At 37.7% G+C, this 18,481-nt stretch overlaps 1 protein-coding gene across 1 annotated transcript; it reads left to right on the forward strand.

The window, feature by feature from the left end:
• Nucleotides 1–1,487: 1,487 nt before the first annotated feature.
• si:ch73-92e7.6 lies at nucleotides 1,488–16,334 on the forward strand. Its single transcript, XM_073936763.1, has 7 exons — nucleotides 1,488–1,618; nucleotides 3,288–3,818; nucleotides 7,104–7,564; nucleotides 9,652–9,759; nucleotides 10,176–10,311; nucleotides 11,068–11,586; nucleotides 15,647–16,334. Exons 1-7 carry the CDS (start codon nucleotides 1,564–1,566, stop codon nucleotides 16,192–16,194), a joined length of 2,358 nt encoding a protein of 785 aa, XP_073792864.1. The 5' UTR covers nucleotides 1,488–1,563; the 3' UTR covers nucleotides 16,195–16,334.
• Nucleotides 16,335–18,481: the final 2,147 nt, after the last annotated feature.

Below are 18,481 nucleotides of genomic sequence, written 5' to 3' on the forward strand. Positions count from 1 at the left end.
TATGCACATTAAAAAACTGAAACTGTAAATTGAAATGGATTTAGCACCCCTTTAGTGTTACCCTCCTTTAACGCCTTGTGCTCTATTTTGACGATTTTATAAATTAATTGTAGAAAAGCTGAATTAAAATCAAGTGTAGAGTCGAATCGAGATTGCGATCTTTTTCCAATTAATCATCAAGCCCTAATAGTATGGATTATCATCACTTGTGTTTTAGCATAGACAAATTGTGCCTGTTCAAGAAAGAGAGAGTTTTTTTTAAGGAAAACAAAGATTTATTTTCTTTGTTATTTCGTCACCTTGGAGTTATAAGGTTCTGTCTGCGTTCTGAATGATTTTGAGATATCGAGCTTCAAAGTTTTTGCATTCAAAATTGCAAGCAGTATGTGTGTAACATTTGTTTTTTTAAATAAAAAGTCTTAAAATATAAACAACTTATAAAAAACATACGATAATGTAATTAAGTTGTCAATTAATAAGAATATGTCAATAATTAAATTGAGAAAAATGTCAGATAGACCAATAATTCCAAGGTGACGATTTCTAAAACTGTATACCACTACGTGATATGATACATTTTTCCCATTATTTTGATCAAGTATTTATTTTTTTAAATATTTCTTTTTATTAATGATCTTTTAATACTTTAAGCATTTATTTAATGATGATAGTCAGTAGTATTAGGAAAACATCGTTATATACCAGGGATGTCTGTCAGCCATAAAGGATTACATGTACTTTTCCATTTTCTGCAAATTTTACAGTGCCAGCATTTTTTTCACATCACACATGATTGTGTGTCAGATTTGGCAATCGTTTTTTTTTTTTTTTTGACAATCCTCCGTTGCGTCCGCCTCGTCGTGATGACGTCAGCGCTGACGCGTTTATTTAGCGTCAAGTCTTAAGAGCTGAGGTGAGTCTTTGACGCTTTTTCTTGTGTTTACACAACAATAAAACACACTTTACAGTTTATTAAAGCGACAATCTGCGACTAGTTTCTGCATTGAGTTCACCTCTATCTGTGTGTCTGCTGACCAAAACAATACAGCAGGCGGAGAGCAGCTCCGAGAGGACAATAGTGTTTGTTGGTCTTAGCAGTCTAATTTCAAAAATAAAAACTAGGATCTAGGACTATAGATTTCTGTTTAAAAAAGAAACGTTAGTTGGTAAACTAGAGTACTTTTATCCTGCAAGCTCTCTATAAAATTAGCTTGTCTTCTGCTAATCCTAAATGGCTGTTTAACTAGTGTTTATAGTCTGAGGCTCATCAATATGATCAGAGCTGCTGAAATCCTCTTTATTTCATGTCAACAGTTCTTGCTTTGTTTTCATCTCATTTGTTATAATGATGCTTGCAGGTCTACAAATTGTCACAATAGCGTTATTGTAATCATGACCAATCTTAAATTAAGCAGATTTTTTTTATATATTGCAGCTCGTCCTCCTTCAGTTCAGCTGTAAATACTGGAATATTCCCATCAGTTTACAAGTGAAGACGAGCATCAGACCATCAGGAAGAAGAGAAATCTGCAAAGACAGAGTTTATTGAAGGACAGTGAGAAGATGAGTGATCCAGAACCCTGCAGAATTAAACAGGAAGAGACTGAAGAACTAATAGGTTTGTGTTTATTCATTAATAAGATCTCTATCAGTTTGTTCTTTTTCAGTTTAAAAATAAATTTGTTTTAAAAAGTAATCTCTCTAAGTAATTTGACTTGATTTAAACATATCAGGATACAACTTGTTTAGAGTGAACCCCTGACTTGAGAGCTTGATTTGTCTAAACTGTGGCTTTAGGTTTGATGGTAAAGCAGGGCTTGAAATTAACTTTTTTACTTGGTAGCACCGGTGCTCCCAACTTCAAATATTTAGGAGCAACAAAAAATTTTAGGAGCACCAGAAAAAATTTAGGAGCACCCACCAAAAATGAATGAGCACCGCTGCAAATAGTTTTTTAAGGGATTTATTGTATTTTAAAACAACATCAATAGGACTGACAAAAACCAGAAACAACTATCTAACTAATGCTGCGAAGACATTGATATTTGTGTGCAATAATTCCAAAATGAATGTCTAATAATTAGGCCACAGAATATTAGTGATGATGAAAATGACAATAATAGTAACAATGAATTCCATTTCTCATTATGATACTGCCTTGAATGTGCATGAATGTAGGTTATCTGCTATAAAAAGTCTGTTCCTTTATGAAAAATAATTGTATAGTTTGCATCAAACAAAAATGAAGCATTGCAGTAAGAAATATTGATTTTGTGCTGCTGTTTTTATATGCATGTCAATTTAATAAATAATATTTCTGCTACAAAACAAACAAAAGATTATAATAAATAATTCAATTCAATGATGAAAGCTGCAAAGCAGTCATCAGTAAATAAATAAAAAAATAATATACACCTCAAACAAGAATAGACAAAAGAAAGAAAGTAAGTCTCACTTCTATCACTCTTTAAAAGTTTTGGTTTCAGTTTGTGTCAATTTAAAGGTTCAGTCTGAGCTGATCTTCATGTTTCTGTGTTTGTGGAAAAGCTGGCGAGTCAGCCGACCCAATTTATGAGCAGGCAGAGCAGGATTCTTGCGCTAACCATCGGCAAAATACCGGTCTTTGTTATGAGCCACAGTTTCAGTGTAAACTTAGTAAAGGCGAGCTCCTTTGGCGATGATATGTACAGTATTAGATTTGACTTTTAGCGGACATTTGCGCTGCATGGAGATTCGGGCACCTTCTCCAAGAAGCGTGCTCGATTGATCTCAGCTGGCGGATCATTATTCACCACGTGACGTGTCATGATCGCTCTCATCTGCGCCTCAACTTTAGGTGGGGTTGGCAAACCTGTGTGCTTTAAGTTTTCACTCTTCAGCTGTTTGTATTTCCCGTGGTCATAAAAGCTCCTTCCCTGTCATCTGACAGCGGAATACCTTGAGTGAATGACAGCTAATATGAACCAATATAGTGGCAGAGAAGAGCGATTCAGCACGTTTTTACAAAAAATCAAAACAGGTCGCACTACAACTATTATCTGCAGTCGCACTAATGCGCCCAAAAATATAATGAGGTCGCATAGATTAATTTTCGGGCACATATGCGACCAAAATGGTCGTAATTTCGAGCCCTGTAAAGGCCTAAGACTTGCTCGGACTTGACCATGTGTGTCTTGTTTCCACCTCTGCTTTAAATTACCTGACTGTGAGTGATGTGTGTGTGAAACCACAAACTGCAGCAGTGGTTCTCTAGCCTCTTAAAATCTAACTTATTTACTTAATTTTAGATGTGAAGCAGGAGAGTGAAGAACTGAGTGAAGATGAGGAGAAACATCAGGTCAAGAGTGTAGAAGAAACTCAATCAGAGACTGAACAAAGTATTTTAATGGTAAGAACAGCGGTTAAAGATTTGACCTGCACTCAGTGTGGAAAGACTTTCAAGCGTAAAAACACTCTGAATCATCACATGATGATCCACACTGGAGAGAAACCGTACAAGTGTTCACACTGCGACAAGAGATTCAGATATTCAGGACAACTGAAAAAACATGAGAGGATCCACACTGGAGAGAAACCGTACAAGTGTTCACACTGCGACAAGAGATTCAACGATTCAGGACGCCTGAAAACACACAAGATGCTGCACACTGGAGAGAAACCTTACAAGTGTTCACACTGCGACAAGAGATTTCGGGATTTAGAAAACCTCAAAATACATGAGAGGATTCACACTGGAGAGAAACCGTATCACTGCACTGATTGCGGGATGAGTTTCAGACATGTATCTTCTCTAAGAACACACACAGAAATCTTTCACAGTAAGTAAAAGATCCAGCCCTGCTAGATTTCATGTTTTTCTGTACCTTTGGAGTGTGACGAGCTGTTTGTGTTTATATGAGATCCGTAAAGTCTCAAAGACTAATATCTAGTTTCCACTCAGCAGTACGGGTCACCCTGAACATAGTTTTTCAGCCGAACACGTTACATTTTTTGCAAAGTCTAGTTCATCCTTTTAAATGTAGAAATACAGAAATAAATAGAGGTAGTGATGCGAGTCCTGTTTTGATTTTCATTCATTCATTTTCTTCTCGGCTTAGTCCCTTTATTAATCCGGGGTTGCCACAGCGGAGTGAACCACCAACTTATCCAGCAAGTTTTTACGCAGCGGATGCCCTTCCAGCCGTAACCCATCTCTGGGAAACATCTACACACACACTTACACACTACGGACAATCTAGCCTACCCAATTTACCTGTACCGCATGTCTTTGGACTGTGGGGGAAACCGGAGCACCCGGAGGAAACCCACGCAAAGGCAGGGAGAACATGCAAACTCCACACAGAAACGGCAACTGAGCCAAGGTTCGAACCAGCGACCTTCTTGCTGTGAGGCGACCTACCTACCTACTGCGCCACTGCTTCGCCCTGTTTTGATTTTGAACAACAATAAAGGACACAGCAGATCCTGTTTTTCTTCTTGGCTTGTGGCTGTTTGTTATGTGGCGTTCACACTAGACGTGGCTTGCACAAATAGATTGTGCGTCATTATATGCATGAGTTTACTTGCTTTATTTGCGCGTCAAACTTACTTTGTGGAGTTTCACAAACTAACTTATGGCTCGTTTCCACTGACTGGTACAGTACGGTTCGGGTCGGTAGGGGTCACCTTTATTAGGCTTGCGTTTCCACTAGCAAGGGTACCCTTTTAGTGGGCGTGTTGAATGACAAAGTTTTAGTCGACGTCATGCTCGCTCGAGAAAATGTCTACAATAAAGCGGCACAAGTCGCTCACATATTATATAAAAAGCACTTCTCACAAAATAGATGCTTTACACACATAAATACTTGCGTATAAATGTTTATTACTAACTTTTCTATGAACATGAGTTGATTATAACTGCAGATCAATGACGGTGCGAAATAGCCTACTGTAACGTCTGTAATTATATTAAATAAATAAATAAATGAACATATATGAACACATACAGCCCCTTACAGTCCCCGATATGTTACCAACTACAGAAGAACTACACAAAGCAGACATTTCGTCCTTAATTAGGTCCAAAACAACACAAAGTATAGCCTACAGTCAGTGCAAACCTCTCATCTGTGTCTGCAATCTTCAGCAGCACATGAAGCCTCTGTTAGAGAGTCATTCCATCATTCCCAGTTCATATTAGTGATGATGATAAAAATTAAAACAAGGCAGTTTGTTCACATTTGCTGAAGAAATAACGTGCTCATTGGCTTTCCTTTTTTTTCCGTGGTCCACTCTCGCGTTTGTCCTTTTCTTTCTGAATGTGTCACTCTCGCGTTTGTCAGCTTCTCACAGGATCGGGTTTCCAAAGCTTGTCAATAATCATAATAATAATCAAGTTATTATTATCAGCTCAAAGTTCGTTATTTCAGATATAGACGCGCGGCGAGCGCAAGTAATCTCTCGCTGTGTATTTCAAACATGGCGGGTCCTTTGTTTACATTCTGGCTTGTTGCGTAAGCGAATGACGTATCTCTGTAAACCAATAGCGTTCAGCTGCGTGTCTAGCTCCGCCTTTTGGTACCCTTTCTTGTGTTTGGGCCCCTTTCGAAAAGAGTGCTAAAAAAGTGGTACATTACGCCTTTTGACAGTGGAAACGGCCATAAAAGTGTACCACACCGAACCGTACCGTACCACTCAGTGGAAACGGGCCATAAGAGAGGAGCATGTGATATGATTGATCACGCCTGGTCTCACATCTGTAATCCTTAGTAAGCCAATCGGATCATTTCAAACTCACTATAAATAATCTGACAAATATTAGTTCCTCATCTTCGGTTTTTGATGAATCCCCCCATCCACCCCATCTCCACCTTTCCTCCTTTACCAGGGGAAGCTCTCGAGAACTGCCTGATCTTGTACGCCCTCACATGCTCATTGACCTAGGCTCAATTATCTCCAAGCTCAGGGTTCTCTTCCGGGACAGCATGCCAAACCTGCTATTATTATCAAGCAAAATCTAAGTGTGAACTCTTGAAACAATAGATGCGTATTCGTGTCATGGGAGGGGCGTCTGAATTTTTCCAGTTTGAAAATCTGAACACCGGACCTTGGCGCTGCGTTAAACAATCAGGAGCTTGCTCTTGTGGGGGCGTGATTATGACGTATCTCCTGTTGTTGGTGTCCCGGGGGCTCAGTCAGAAGCACAGCTGAAAGCCTTCGTCATCCAGGTATAGTTTCTAGAGGATAACTTATAAGCTCACAAAGCTGCTGCACCTCTGAAATGATCTAGTGGACTCAGACACTGCTCCAAACGTATCAACGCTGATTTTCAGCATTCATAAAGCACATAAACACTGTTATTTTCTCAATAAAATCCATGTTAGCCATTTAGCAATGAAGGTACAGTCACCGGGCTGATAGAAGCCCTGCCCATGATGGAAATCCGGGTCTGTTCTGAAGTGATTTTGACGTGCAAATAAAGCGGATTTTGACGCGTGAATGAAGTAGATTTTGACACGCGAATGAAGCGGATTTTGAAGTGTGAATGAAGCGGATGTTGAAGTGTGAATGAAGCGGATGTTGAAGTGTGAATGAAGCGGATTTTGACGCGCGAATGAAGCGATTAACTCAAAATGTTTACATGCCTATTTATCCATGCGTTCCGCATCTGGTGTGAACACATCATAATTGCTGTATTAAGTGTTAGCGCTAAACTCAGATTAGGAATATGGATTATCTAGATACCTCCAGTTATCTTTAAGGGTTTTAACAGCTGAAGAACAGTAGAAGAACCTAGATGTAATTAAAGGTCTAAAAAGCCTCAAACCCTGACTCTATGCTTTAACCCCTACAAATATAGTGTTGTTAGCATAATCTGACAAGTAAATGCTTTCAGTTGTTACTGTTTCAGCTCTGCTTGAGCTGAGACCAGTGTGTTATTGTCCACACAGTGGGGTTTAATGAGTCTCCCACACGTAATGTCAAGAGACCAGCTCGAAAAGTGGGAAAAACATCATCAAATAATATAAATAACCGTTGATTAAGATGCTCATTGACAATTCCTCTGTCACTGATTAATCATTTGCAATCCTATTTCACATTTCTCTTCTGTTCTTAATTTTCAGACCCGATGGTGAAGCTGGAGGAAAGTGTCAATAGTCAACATTCATGCTCCGAGTGTGGAAAGAGTTTTGCACATCATTCATTTTTAAAAACACATCAGAAGATCCACAGTGCTGTGAGAGAGTTTGTGTGCTTTGTGTGTAGAAGGACTTTTATTAGAGCTAGAGGCTTGAAACGACACCTGGTAATTCACACTGGAGAGAAACCGTACAAGTGTTCACACTGCGACAAGACATTTGGTTGGCCGGAAAACTTGAAAAAACATGAGAGGACTCACACTGGAGAGAAACCGTACAAGTGTTCGTACTGCGACAAGACATTCGGTTGGTCGGAAAACATAAAAAAGCATGAGATGACCCACACTGGAGAGAAACCGTACACTTGTACTCAGTGCGGGAAGAGTTTCACACAATCAACATCCCTTAAGAAACACATGAAGATCCACACTGGAGAGAAAACCAGCTAGGTATTATCAAAAGATGCAAATTAGATTCAGGTGCAAAACTAGTAAACATTTGTAAATAAAGCAGCGTTTCCATCAGCAACGGACTGCGACAAAAGTTCTGCCCTGGCACTGTAGCCACACCAGCCACTATTACCACAGACACAGCCCCACCCATGGACACGCACATTCACTACTTACATTTGTGTACAGATGATGAATATAGGCAGTACTATATCATGTGTAACAGATATTTAAACATTTAATGTATGTGACTGGAACAAAAACAACACATTTATAACTAATTTATACATACTAAAAAAAAATCTGTGAATCTTTTAGAGTCTGTGTGCCATCCCTTTATACCAGGGGTGACCAAACTTGTTCCTGGAGGGACGGCGTCCTGCAGATTTTAGCTCCAACCCTAATCAAACACACCTGAACAAGCTAATCAAGGTCTTACTAGGTATACTTGAAACACCCATGCAGTTGTGTTAAGGCAAGTTGGAGCTAACCCTGCAGGGAGACCAGCCCTCCAGGACCGAGATTGGTGACCCCTGCTTAATACCTTCTAATGCCCTCTATAGAAAGTCTAAAATTACTATAGAAATGGACCACTTGTTTAATTAAATGTCAAATTCTAGGGACATTTCTACCAAAACAAACATTTGTCATGTCCTGTCACGTTCGATTTCTTGAAACCATTCTTGTATACCTGTCAACATTGGGATGTGAAAATAAGGGATATGCCCACCATAATAAGGGACCCCCCCCTTCCTTAAAAAAAAGCCCCAAATTACTAAATATGTTCACTTGGAGCTGTTTCGTTGTAAATAAACAGTTAAATGGTCAGTAATATTTTTTAAATTATTATTTGTGTAGAGTTACTGAAGTTTGCCCTGCGCGCTTGCGTTTTTTTTTAGGAATTTCTTTGGTTTGGTGCGTCTATCTTGTCAATGCTATTATTAAAAAAAAAGGTAATGATTCGCAATCAAGTAATTGCTTTGTACTGTTTTTATTTTTTCTTTCTCTTACATTTTACGGGTGATTAAAAGACACAGACGTTTTGGACCAAAGCCTTCCTCAGTTTGTCACACTGAGGAAGGCTTTGTGCTGAAACGTCTGTGTCTTTTAATTTCACAATTTTGTTAATAATATAAAAAGATTAATAATTTAGAATATTAAGAAAAAAAAAAAATATATATATGTAATTATAGAATATTAAGAATATATATATATATATATATATATATATATATATATTTATTTATGTATGTAAGTAAAGCTTCTGTTTTGTTGTTAGTTAAAACCAAACAAAACATTTTTTTCATTGTATGGTAAATGTCTTTTTCCGCATCCTCAATTACAAAAAGAGAAACATCTTTCCAAAGCAAATGGGAATAACTGCATTGCCAAAATAAGTTAATTGTTTTTTAGCGTCCTTTTTTTATAGCTTTAAAACATAATATAAAGTAATAATTCAGATATATGCTATATCCAGGAACATTACAATAATTACAACAACAACCAGAAATGATACTGAAGCAAAAACATTTTTAAAAAAAAAAGTATTACAAAATACTTGTATACATATAAACAAAAATAATAACTTTGGATACAATCATCGACTGCAGCGGGGGATCAAAATTCCTTCATGAAATCTAACATTAAATCAATCTTTTTGTTTTTAATTTGCATTAGAGACTTTTTTTAATTTTCCATTTCTAATAAAAAGATATTGCATTTTGGTATACATTTCGCAAATTGTAGTTTATGTATAAAATATTTACCTTGTAAAATGTAGAAGTTAACAACATACTCAAATGTTCTTTTTGTGTGTGGAAAAAAGTGCAAATGACATCTTTTAAAGAGAGCCTGTAATTAACAATTCTTTGCCCAAATAACACGACACTAACATCATTCCAAAATCTAAGAGAGACATCACAGTTATAGAAAAGACGAGATCAGTCTGTTTTTTAGCGTCCTCCGTTGTTCCCGCCTCGCCGTGATGACGTCAGCACCGACGCGTTCATGCAGCGTCGAGTCTTCAGAGCTGAGGTGAGTCGTTGACGCTTTTTCTCGTGTTTACACAACAATAAAACACACTTTACAGCTTATTAAAGCGACAATCTGCGACTAGTTTCTGCATTGAGTTCACCTCTATCTGTGTGTCTGCTGACCAGAACAATACAGCAGGCAGAGAGCAGCTCCGAGAGGTGTGTAGGAGTGTTTTTCCACTGTTTGTTATGTCGCAAAGTATGATATGAGGAGGGAAAGAATGGGAATCTACTGAAATAAGGGTTTGAAGCACGACATGGTCATAAATTTGTGTGTTTCTCGTTGGTGTTAGCAATCTAATTAAATTTCTGTACTGGACTGAAAGCGTACTAATTTTAAACCAAATAAATTGCTATGGAAAAACAGTTGGTAAACTACAGTAATGTTCTGTATTTCATGTCAATAGTTTGTGTTTTACCTCAGTTATGCTGATGCCTTCAGATATACGAATTAGCATATTGTTTCATTATGATTTATTTCATGAATTAGTGTAAATTAATCTGACTGTTCTCATTTTTATTAAGAAGCTCGTCCTCCTTCAGTTCAGCTGTGAATACTGGAGTATCCCCATCAGTCTACAGGTGAAGACGAGCATCAGACCATCAGGAAGAAGAGAAATCTGCAAAGACAGAGTTTATTGAAGGACAGTGAGAAGATGAGTGATCCAGAACCCTGCAGAATTAAACAGGAAGACACTGAAGAACTAATAGGTTTGTGTTTATTCATTACTCTTCAATAATGAGGCTGAACAGCAGTGAGGTTGTAAAGCTTTAAGCTCTCTATCGGTTTCACTTTTACCTTTTATTTTATATTGTTAACAATGTTTGTTTTAAAAATGCACAAATCCTGATTTTTCCTTTATGAGTAATTTTGTCATTAAACACTGTACCAGCAGTCAGGTGTACAAACTGAACCTAATCGTGCATGTAGTTTGTCCCCCGCAGTAAAGGCGATTAATCCTCCTCCTGACTGCTTTACTGGGCTGTTGAGTTCTAACATTTCAACTGTAATGAACTGAATGGCTGAAGAAGATATGATTGTTTTGGAGATTGAACGAGGAGAAAAACCCTTTACTGTTATTGAATTTAATAAAAAAAAACTGGATTATAAATGTTCTATTATATTAATATAGCAAAAATGCATACAAATAATTACAGATATAATAAGATACATAAGTTAATCTCAGTTTAAGAATAAATATGTGTTAAATAAAGAAATCTCTTTAAGTAATAAGACTTAATCTAAAGCTTATCAGGGCCCGACTTTACTTGTTTAGAGTGAACAGCTGATCAATGAGACTTTCTTGATTTGTCTGAACTGTGACTTTAGAATTGATGGAGAAAGACTTGAGATTTATTAAATATTTTTTGAGACTTGAGGTAAATTAAATTACCAGACTGTGAATGATGAAACCACAATCTGCAGCAGGGGTTGACTAACCTATTAAAATCTAACTTCATTTTCAGATGTGAAGGAGGAGAGTGAAGATGAGGAGAAACATCAGGTCAAGAGTGAAGAAGAAACTCAATCAGAGCCTGAACAAAGTATTTTAGTGGAAAGAACAGAAGTTAAAGGTTCGACCTGCACTCAGTGTGGAAAGAGTTTCAGGGACAAACACATTCTCAAGCATCACATGATGGTCCACACTGGAGAGAGACCTTACAAGTGTTCACACTGCGACAAGAGATTCAGATATTTAGGACACATGAAATTACACGAGAGGATTCACACTGAAGAGAAACCTTACAAGTGTTCGCACTGCGACAAGAGATTCCGACAATCAGGACTAATGAAATCACACGAGAGGATTCACACCGGTGAGAAACCACACAAGTGTTCACACTGCGACAAGAGATTCCGACATTTAAGACACCTGAAATCACATGAGAGGATTCACACTGGAGAGAAACCGTATCACTGCGCTGACTGTGGGATGAGTTTCAGACATAAAGCTTCTCTAAAAATACACACACGAAACTTTCACAGTAAGTAAAAGATCCAGCCCTTCTAGATCGAATTATTTAGGATAATGGTGGAGTTGATGACACATTTAAAGGGATCTTATAATGCGATTTGACATTTTACTTTGGAGTGTGACGAGGTACTTGTGTTCATATAAGATCTTAGGGGTGAGACAAAATATCAATACGCAGATACATCGTGATTTTCCAGCTGCGTGTAATGGTGGCAGTGTACAATTCAATAGAAGTCATTAATTTGTGTAAACAATGAAGAAAAATATATATTTGCCGAGGCGGGATCTGAACCCGCGTCTCTGTGGGTCGGAGCTCTGCGACAAATTGTATTAAGGATTTCTGCACTTCACAAATCAATTAACATGCAAGATTAATGTAACGAACTGTTCGGGCACCAATGAGGATTGAAACCTGTCAAAAAAAAAAATGTGTATTTGATTATGCACCATTACCCCATACCTGTCAACATTGGGATGTGAAAATAAGGGTCCCCCCCTGTTTAATAAACAGTTAAATGGTCAGTAATGTTTTATTTTATTTGCAAAAAAAAATAAAAAAATAGTATACATCAACAGCGGCGAAGCAGTGGCGCAGTAAGTAGTGCTGTCGCCTCACAGCAAGAAGGTCGCTGGTTCGAGCCTCCGCTCAGTTGGTGTTTCTGGGCTCTATTTTGACGGTCCATGCGCAGAGCGCAAAACGCTTTCAGGGTGTCTCAGAACGCATTTTTGCTATTTTAAGGACGGAAAAATTGGCTTTGCGCCATGGCGCATGGTCTTAAAGGGTTGAGTTTATTTTCTTAATGAGTTATAGGTGTGTTTTGAGTATAAACCAATTAGTCTCATCTCCCATTACCCTTAAGAGCCAGCTGCCTCGCGCCATAAGCGCATTGCTATTTACAGGACGTAAAGTAAGTCTAAGTGGAAAAATGAGAGAATGAGAGATAATGGATCACTTTCACTTTCGCTCTTGGATAGGGAAACCTTTACACACAGACATCAATTAGTCTATAAATAAATAATTTTGTTTGTTAAGCACAAATATTAGTTTCAAAACTATTTCTAAATTCAGTTCTTATTTCCAGCAAACAAATAAATGAACAATATTAACAAAGTGTGTTCAAAAACCTGAGTTATATCCTAAAACACATGCTGTGCCACATATGGTCTAAAACCTGACAGGTGGACAAATCTAAGCTTGTTTTTAATAAAACAAATATAAATATGGATATAATAAATAATACTGCTAATAATAATAACATTACACAAAAGCAAATTGTTATGAATGAACTGAAAAAGCCTCCCGAGATGAAGAAGACATAAAAGCAGTGATTTTTCATATTTATGAAGGCTAGAAAATAATATGTTTTGTAATATTTTAATCCTTTATATTTATATTCTATATCTATTCTTATTATATCCTATATATATCCTTAATATTTACATTTTTTCATATGTAAAGATATTTGTCTATTGCTCTCTTGTGTGTATTAAGCAGTGTGTAAGCGAGGTGCAACTCTACGCTGGAGTTTAGACCGGGTTAGTTTTGGTCTGATGAAAAATCTATTATAGTTTCTCAAAATAGAGACGCGCCAGCGGTCCGCCTCAGAACGCCTTCCTTTTTAGACCAGAACGCCTATGGGCGCACAAATGAGCGCTAATGCATTTGCTATTTAAACAGCGTAGCGCAACGCCTCAAAACCACTCTTGCGCCAAGCTGAAACTACCAAGAGACTATTGCGCCACATTGCGCCGGGTGTATGATAGGGCCCTATGTGTGGAGTTTGCATGTTCTCCCTGTGTTCGTGTGGGTTTCTTCCGGGTGCTCCGGTTTCCCCCACAGTCCAAAGACATGCGGTACAGGTGAATTGGGTAGGCTAAATTGTCCGTAGTGTATGAGTGTGTGTGTGGATATTTCCCAGAGATGGGTTGCAGCTGAAAGGCCGTTGCGTAAAAACTTCTTGGTGGTTCATTACGCTGTGGCTACCCCGGATAAAATAAAGGGACTAAGCTGACAAGAAAATGAATGAATGAATGAATGAATACATCAGCAGCAGATACGTTAGCTAACAGTTCAGCTTTTTAAAATTAATAGCCATTATAATGAAGTAGAATCAAGTTATTAAATCTCATTAGCCGTTTCTTCATTGTATAACTTACACATTCTGATTAAAGAGCAACGAATACATCTCTTATTCATTTAGAGTTTCCATTTGATTATTTTAAATGACAGGTGTCACTTTAAAAAATGCACACATCTAACATTATAATGAAAGCATTCGACTGCTTTTTTAACTTCTTATGCTCATTTAAGATTAAATTAGTTGTGTTTAAAAAAATAAATAGATATTTTTTACAAACTATTTCATTCCGCATACATTTATATTACATAAAGACATTAACAGAACGCAGACATATTATTTGGGGGGCCTTGAGTTTATTCAGCCACCACAGACCTTGGGACAGTCTTGTAGATGATATTTTGAAAACCTTGGCTGACAATATTAGAAAAGGAAAATTGTTAAAATTGGATCATTTTCTTGTGATATATTGTTAATAAACCTAAAAACCTGTGTTTCCTACCTCTATAAGATCTGTAAAGTCTCAAAGACTAATGTTTTGTTTACATTGAGTAGTTCAGTCCGGTTTGGTACGGGTCACTTGTCAAAAAACTCCAAAAGAGGGAATAACATAATAGTAGGGGTGTAACGATACACTCAGCTCACGATACGATGTGTATCACGATATAATGTTCACGATTCGATATGTATCACGATATTTGGAATAAAAATTGAAAATTAAACTGAGATGCAAATTTTACCAAGTAAACTATTTTTTATGTATTTCTTTTGTTTCAACTTGTTAAACTGAACCTTCTTTTAGAAAATAAATTAAACAGGCCTGTCTCTGGAAAATAAAACAATTAAAAAACTTCTTAAAAATATTATTGAAATGACAGAGACAAAATTAAGGAACAATTTAAGTAAAGGTGCAAAAAAAATAAGCTTTCTATTCAATTGAATTTAACAGTAAGAGCTTAAGGCTTTGCTTGGTCACTTGCGTTTTTTGTGTGTGCAAAAAAAAAATCCACATTTCCAGGTATTTAATTAATATTTAATTAAATTCATTTAGAGATATCTCTAATTACAATTGTGACTAGTCAAAACTCATTTAGAGATATCTGCAAATATTTTTCAATGGAAGTCAATGGAGGAATATGACTAGTCATAATATATTTGCAGATATCTCCAATCTGATTTCGTACTAGTACAATTGTAATTGCAGATATCTCTAATTGTCATTCTGACTAGTCGAATTATAATTATGACTAGTCAAAATATAATTAGAGATATCTCTAAATATATTTATGGATAGTCAGAACAAAGGTTTAAATGCTAAAACGGCTTGCCATACGTGCGCGTCTATCAAAGTCTGCCCTCTGTAGTAACAGCTCACGGTCAGCTCACGTCTTGTGTGATTTTGCGGCGGGAACATTATATGAAGACAGAATGATATTTTAGGGTGAATTGTACCTTATAAATACAGTATGTGACTCTTTCAACACCATTAGAAGCTATCCCTGTGGCTGTGCAAAGTATGTAAATCACTGTGAAGACTTTAAAACTTAGGATGTTTGACCCAGTATGCGTGACAAAAAGCGAACGAGTCTAAAGCAATGACTGTACAACCCAAATGTTGCCAGACGTCTGATTTTGAGAGGATGGGCCATCCTCTATTTCAGCTCCACTCATCTTGGTCTGCTAACATTACTGCTGCTGCAATCTGAACTCACGTGCGACAGCAGGTGGAACGTAGCTCACGTGCAAACAGCTCAACTGATAAGAGAAAACGGACGTCATATCGTAATCAAATCGTCATAACGCAAAAATGCATATTGTGACATTTTTGCATCGCAATAAATCGTACAACGATAAATCGTTACACCCCTACATAATAGAATGACTTAATTGATTAAAATGGCTATTGCCAATTAATCTGTCTCTGATCAATCATTTGCATCCTCTATTTCACATTTCTCGTGTTAACTGTACCTTTTCTTTCTTAATTTTCAGACCCGGTGGTGAAGCACAAGGAGATCAGTGTCAATTATGAACATTCATGCTATTTGTGTGGAAAGAGTTTCATGGATCAATCAAGTTTATGGAAACATCAGAGGACTCACACTGGAGAGAAACCGTACACGTGTACTCAGTGTGGGAAGAGTGTTGGAAAACTATCACACCTTAATCAGCACATGAAGATCCACACTGGAGAGAGACCGCACACATGTGATCAGTGCGGCAGATCGTTTTTTAGACCTTCAGATCTGAAGAAACATCTTATGCTTCATACAAACCAGAAGCCTCATTCCTGCTCTGAGTGTGGAAAGAGTTTCGCGCATCATTCATATTTAAAAAAACATCAGAAGATGCACAGTAGCGTGCGAGAGTTTGTGTTTGTGTGCTTTGAGTGTGAGAAGAGTTTTGTTACACCTGGAAGCTTGAGACGACACCAGATTACTCACACTGGAGAGAAACCGTACACATGCACTCAGTGCGGGAAGAGTTTCACTCAATCGTCAACCCTTAAGAAACACATGAAGATCCACACTGGAGAGTAAACTAGCTCTGCTTCCATCCAAAGATGCAAACAAAAGCGATTCGCAAACTGGAATATCGCATAAAACAGTGCTCCCCAGCCTTTTTATCAGCAGTGACCGGGACAACGCTTGACAATTTTACCGCGGACCAGGGGGTGCGGTGGCTCGTAGGTTGCTAGGCGATCATCGACCGTTTACTCAGAGGATGACAAGCTGACAAAACATTGCTGCAGCTCTGATACAAGTTGTATTTATGGAGAAAATAACAAAGCACTGCAGTGTTTGGGTGATAATTAGTCTACCTTAATATGTATATTCCATACAATGTATGAAGCTTATTGGTTAGATCTTGACATGTGAGACGAGATGCACTCATGGGATTTATTTAAATGGGTGCGTCTGGAAGGTGCGAGTGTGCTACTACACTTGCGCACGCAAGCCACACACATCTATTGAAATAATGAACCTGCACGAAATACGCGCTATGCGAACGACTCCTCAAAGGCTGCCGTCATTTGCGATCTCCAACTGTTGATCTTCTTGCAAAGACATGCTGGATTCACCTGATTTGTCGACAAATGGGTTGCGGAACCATTCCTTGGCAGTTTGTGAGTCCTTCACTGGGCCTTTTCCCCTTAGCAAAGAATCTTTCCTGAGTTAAATGTGGGCGTTCAAATGACCAAGATGTAGTTGAGAGAATATGGTCATTTTTCAAAATAAGAAATCGTGCATTCATTCGTTTACTTTTCGGCTTAGTCCATTTATCATCCTGGAGTCGCCACTGCTGAATGAATTAACTTATCCAGCTTATGTTCTACGCAGCGGATGCCCTTCCAGCTGCAACCCATCACTGGAAAACATCCATACACTCTCATTCACACACATACACTACGGACAATTAAGCCAACCCAGTTCCCCCTATAGCGCATGTATTTGGACTTGTGGGGGGAACCGGAGCACCTGCAAACATGGGGAGAACATGCAAACTCCACCCAGAAATGCCAACTGACCCAGCCAAGGCTCGAACCAGCAACCTTCTTGCTGTGAAGCGACAGCGCTACCCACTTTGCCACCGCATCACCCCTAAAAGATCGTTCAGACTCAGATCATTAATAAAACAGAAATAATAAATGATTTCTAGTGCCGCCAGGAACCCATTGATCCTGGTGTGACCCGGTGGTTGAGGACCACTGGCATAATACATTTGTGAATAAAGCAGGGTTTGCATCCAATGAGTCAAGCAGAACTAAATTGTCACGTCATGATAAACTAGCAGCAAATATCAGACAGAAAAATGTAGTTTTGTGCGGTGGGAGGAGCCAATGTGGGCTGTTTTTCTTCTATAATTAATTGCGGATCAGAAGATGAAACACAATGAATGCAATGTGGTGGCTTTTGGGAGCGTGAGATGCTCAAGCAGTTCTTGAGGTAATACTAAAATAATAATAATAATACTGAACCACTGTGATGACAGACTTTGGCTGAGGCATTTTAGAAAGTCCAAAGCAACATTTCAGATGTTTTACAATGTGGTTTGTCCATTAATGCATCCAATCACACACATTTTAATCATCTCATTGTTGGGGAACGTACAGTATTAATCCAAAAATCACCGATGTGTCAGATGAAGAAGAACCAGAGTCAAAGTTTACTGAAGATAGCTTGCAGTTTCATCAGTAGAAGCCAGCTTCAACACTCAGTTCATAGCCTCCTGTGCTTACAATCTCAAAACAACAGCAATTATACTCTCACAGAACATTATAACGGCAATAAGGGCCAAGTGGGAAGAGTTTTGCTGCAGACAAGCGGAAAGTTTGTGTGTAAAACTCTTAAGCAGGTTACGGATGAAGAAACATCGTCTAAAACTTTGACAGCAGCTTCATTGTGGGATTTAGATCAGCCTAAAGATGGAGTTCCTCACCAAACAACATGATCTGAAGCTTTTATTATTAGAGACATTTGATTAGTCATTTTGCTTCAATTTATATAATTATGCAAATTATCAAAATGCAAAGCTTATGTTTTATATCATGTTGAATTATGCATATTAATCACCTGTAATTGTTCATGTTTATTCATTAGAGGTTTTTCAACATGAGGCTACAGTTTTAAGATAAAAACTAATATTTATTAAACTTAATCCTTATGATTTTTGAAACTGGATACCAACAGTGATATATTATTTCATTATTATGACCTAGCATACATGTTTAAATGTTACTTTTTATTAGCCATCTTTCAATATTTTGTTAAAACTGTTTATTTCCTAAAATTTAGTAGTTACTTCAGGAAAAGATCATTTAATTTT

The sequence above is a fragment of the Danio rerio genome, chromosome 22, assembly GCF_049306965.1.
Source record: "Danio rerio strain Tuebingen ecotype United States chromosome 22, GRCz12tu, whole genome shotgun sequence".
Classification (NCBI taxonomy): Eukaryota; Metazoa; Chordata; class Actinopteri; order Cypriniformes; family Danionidae; genus Danio; species Danio rerio.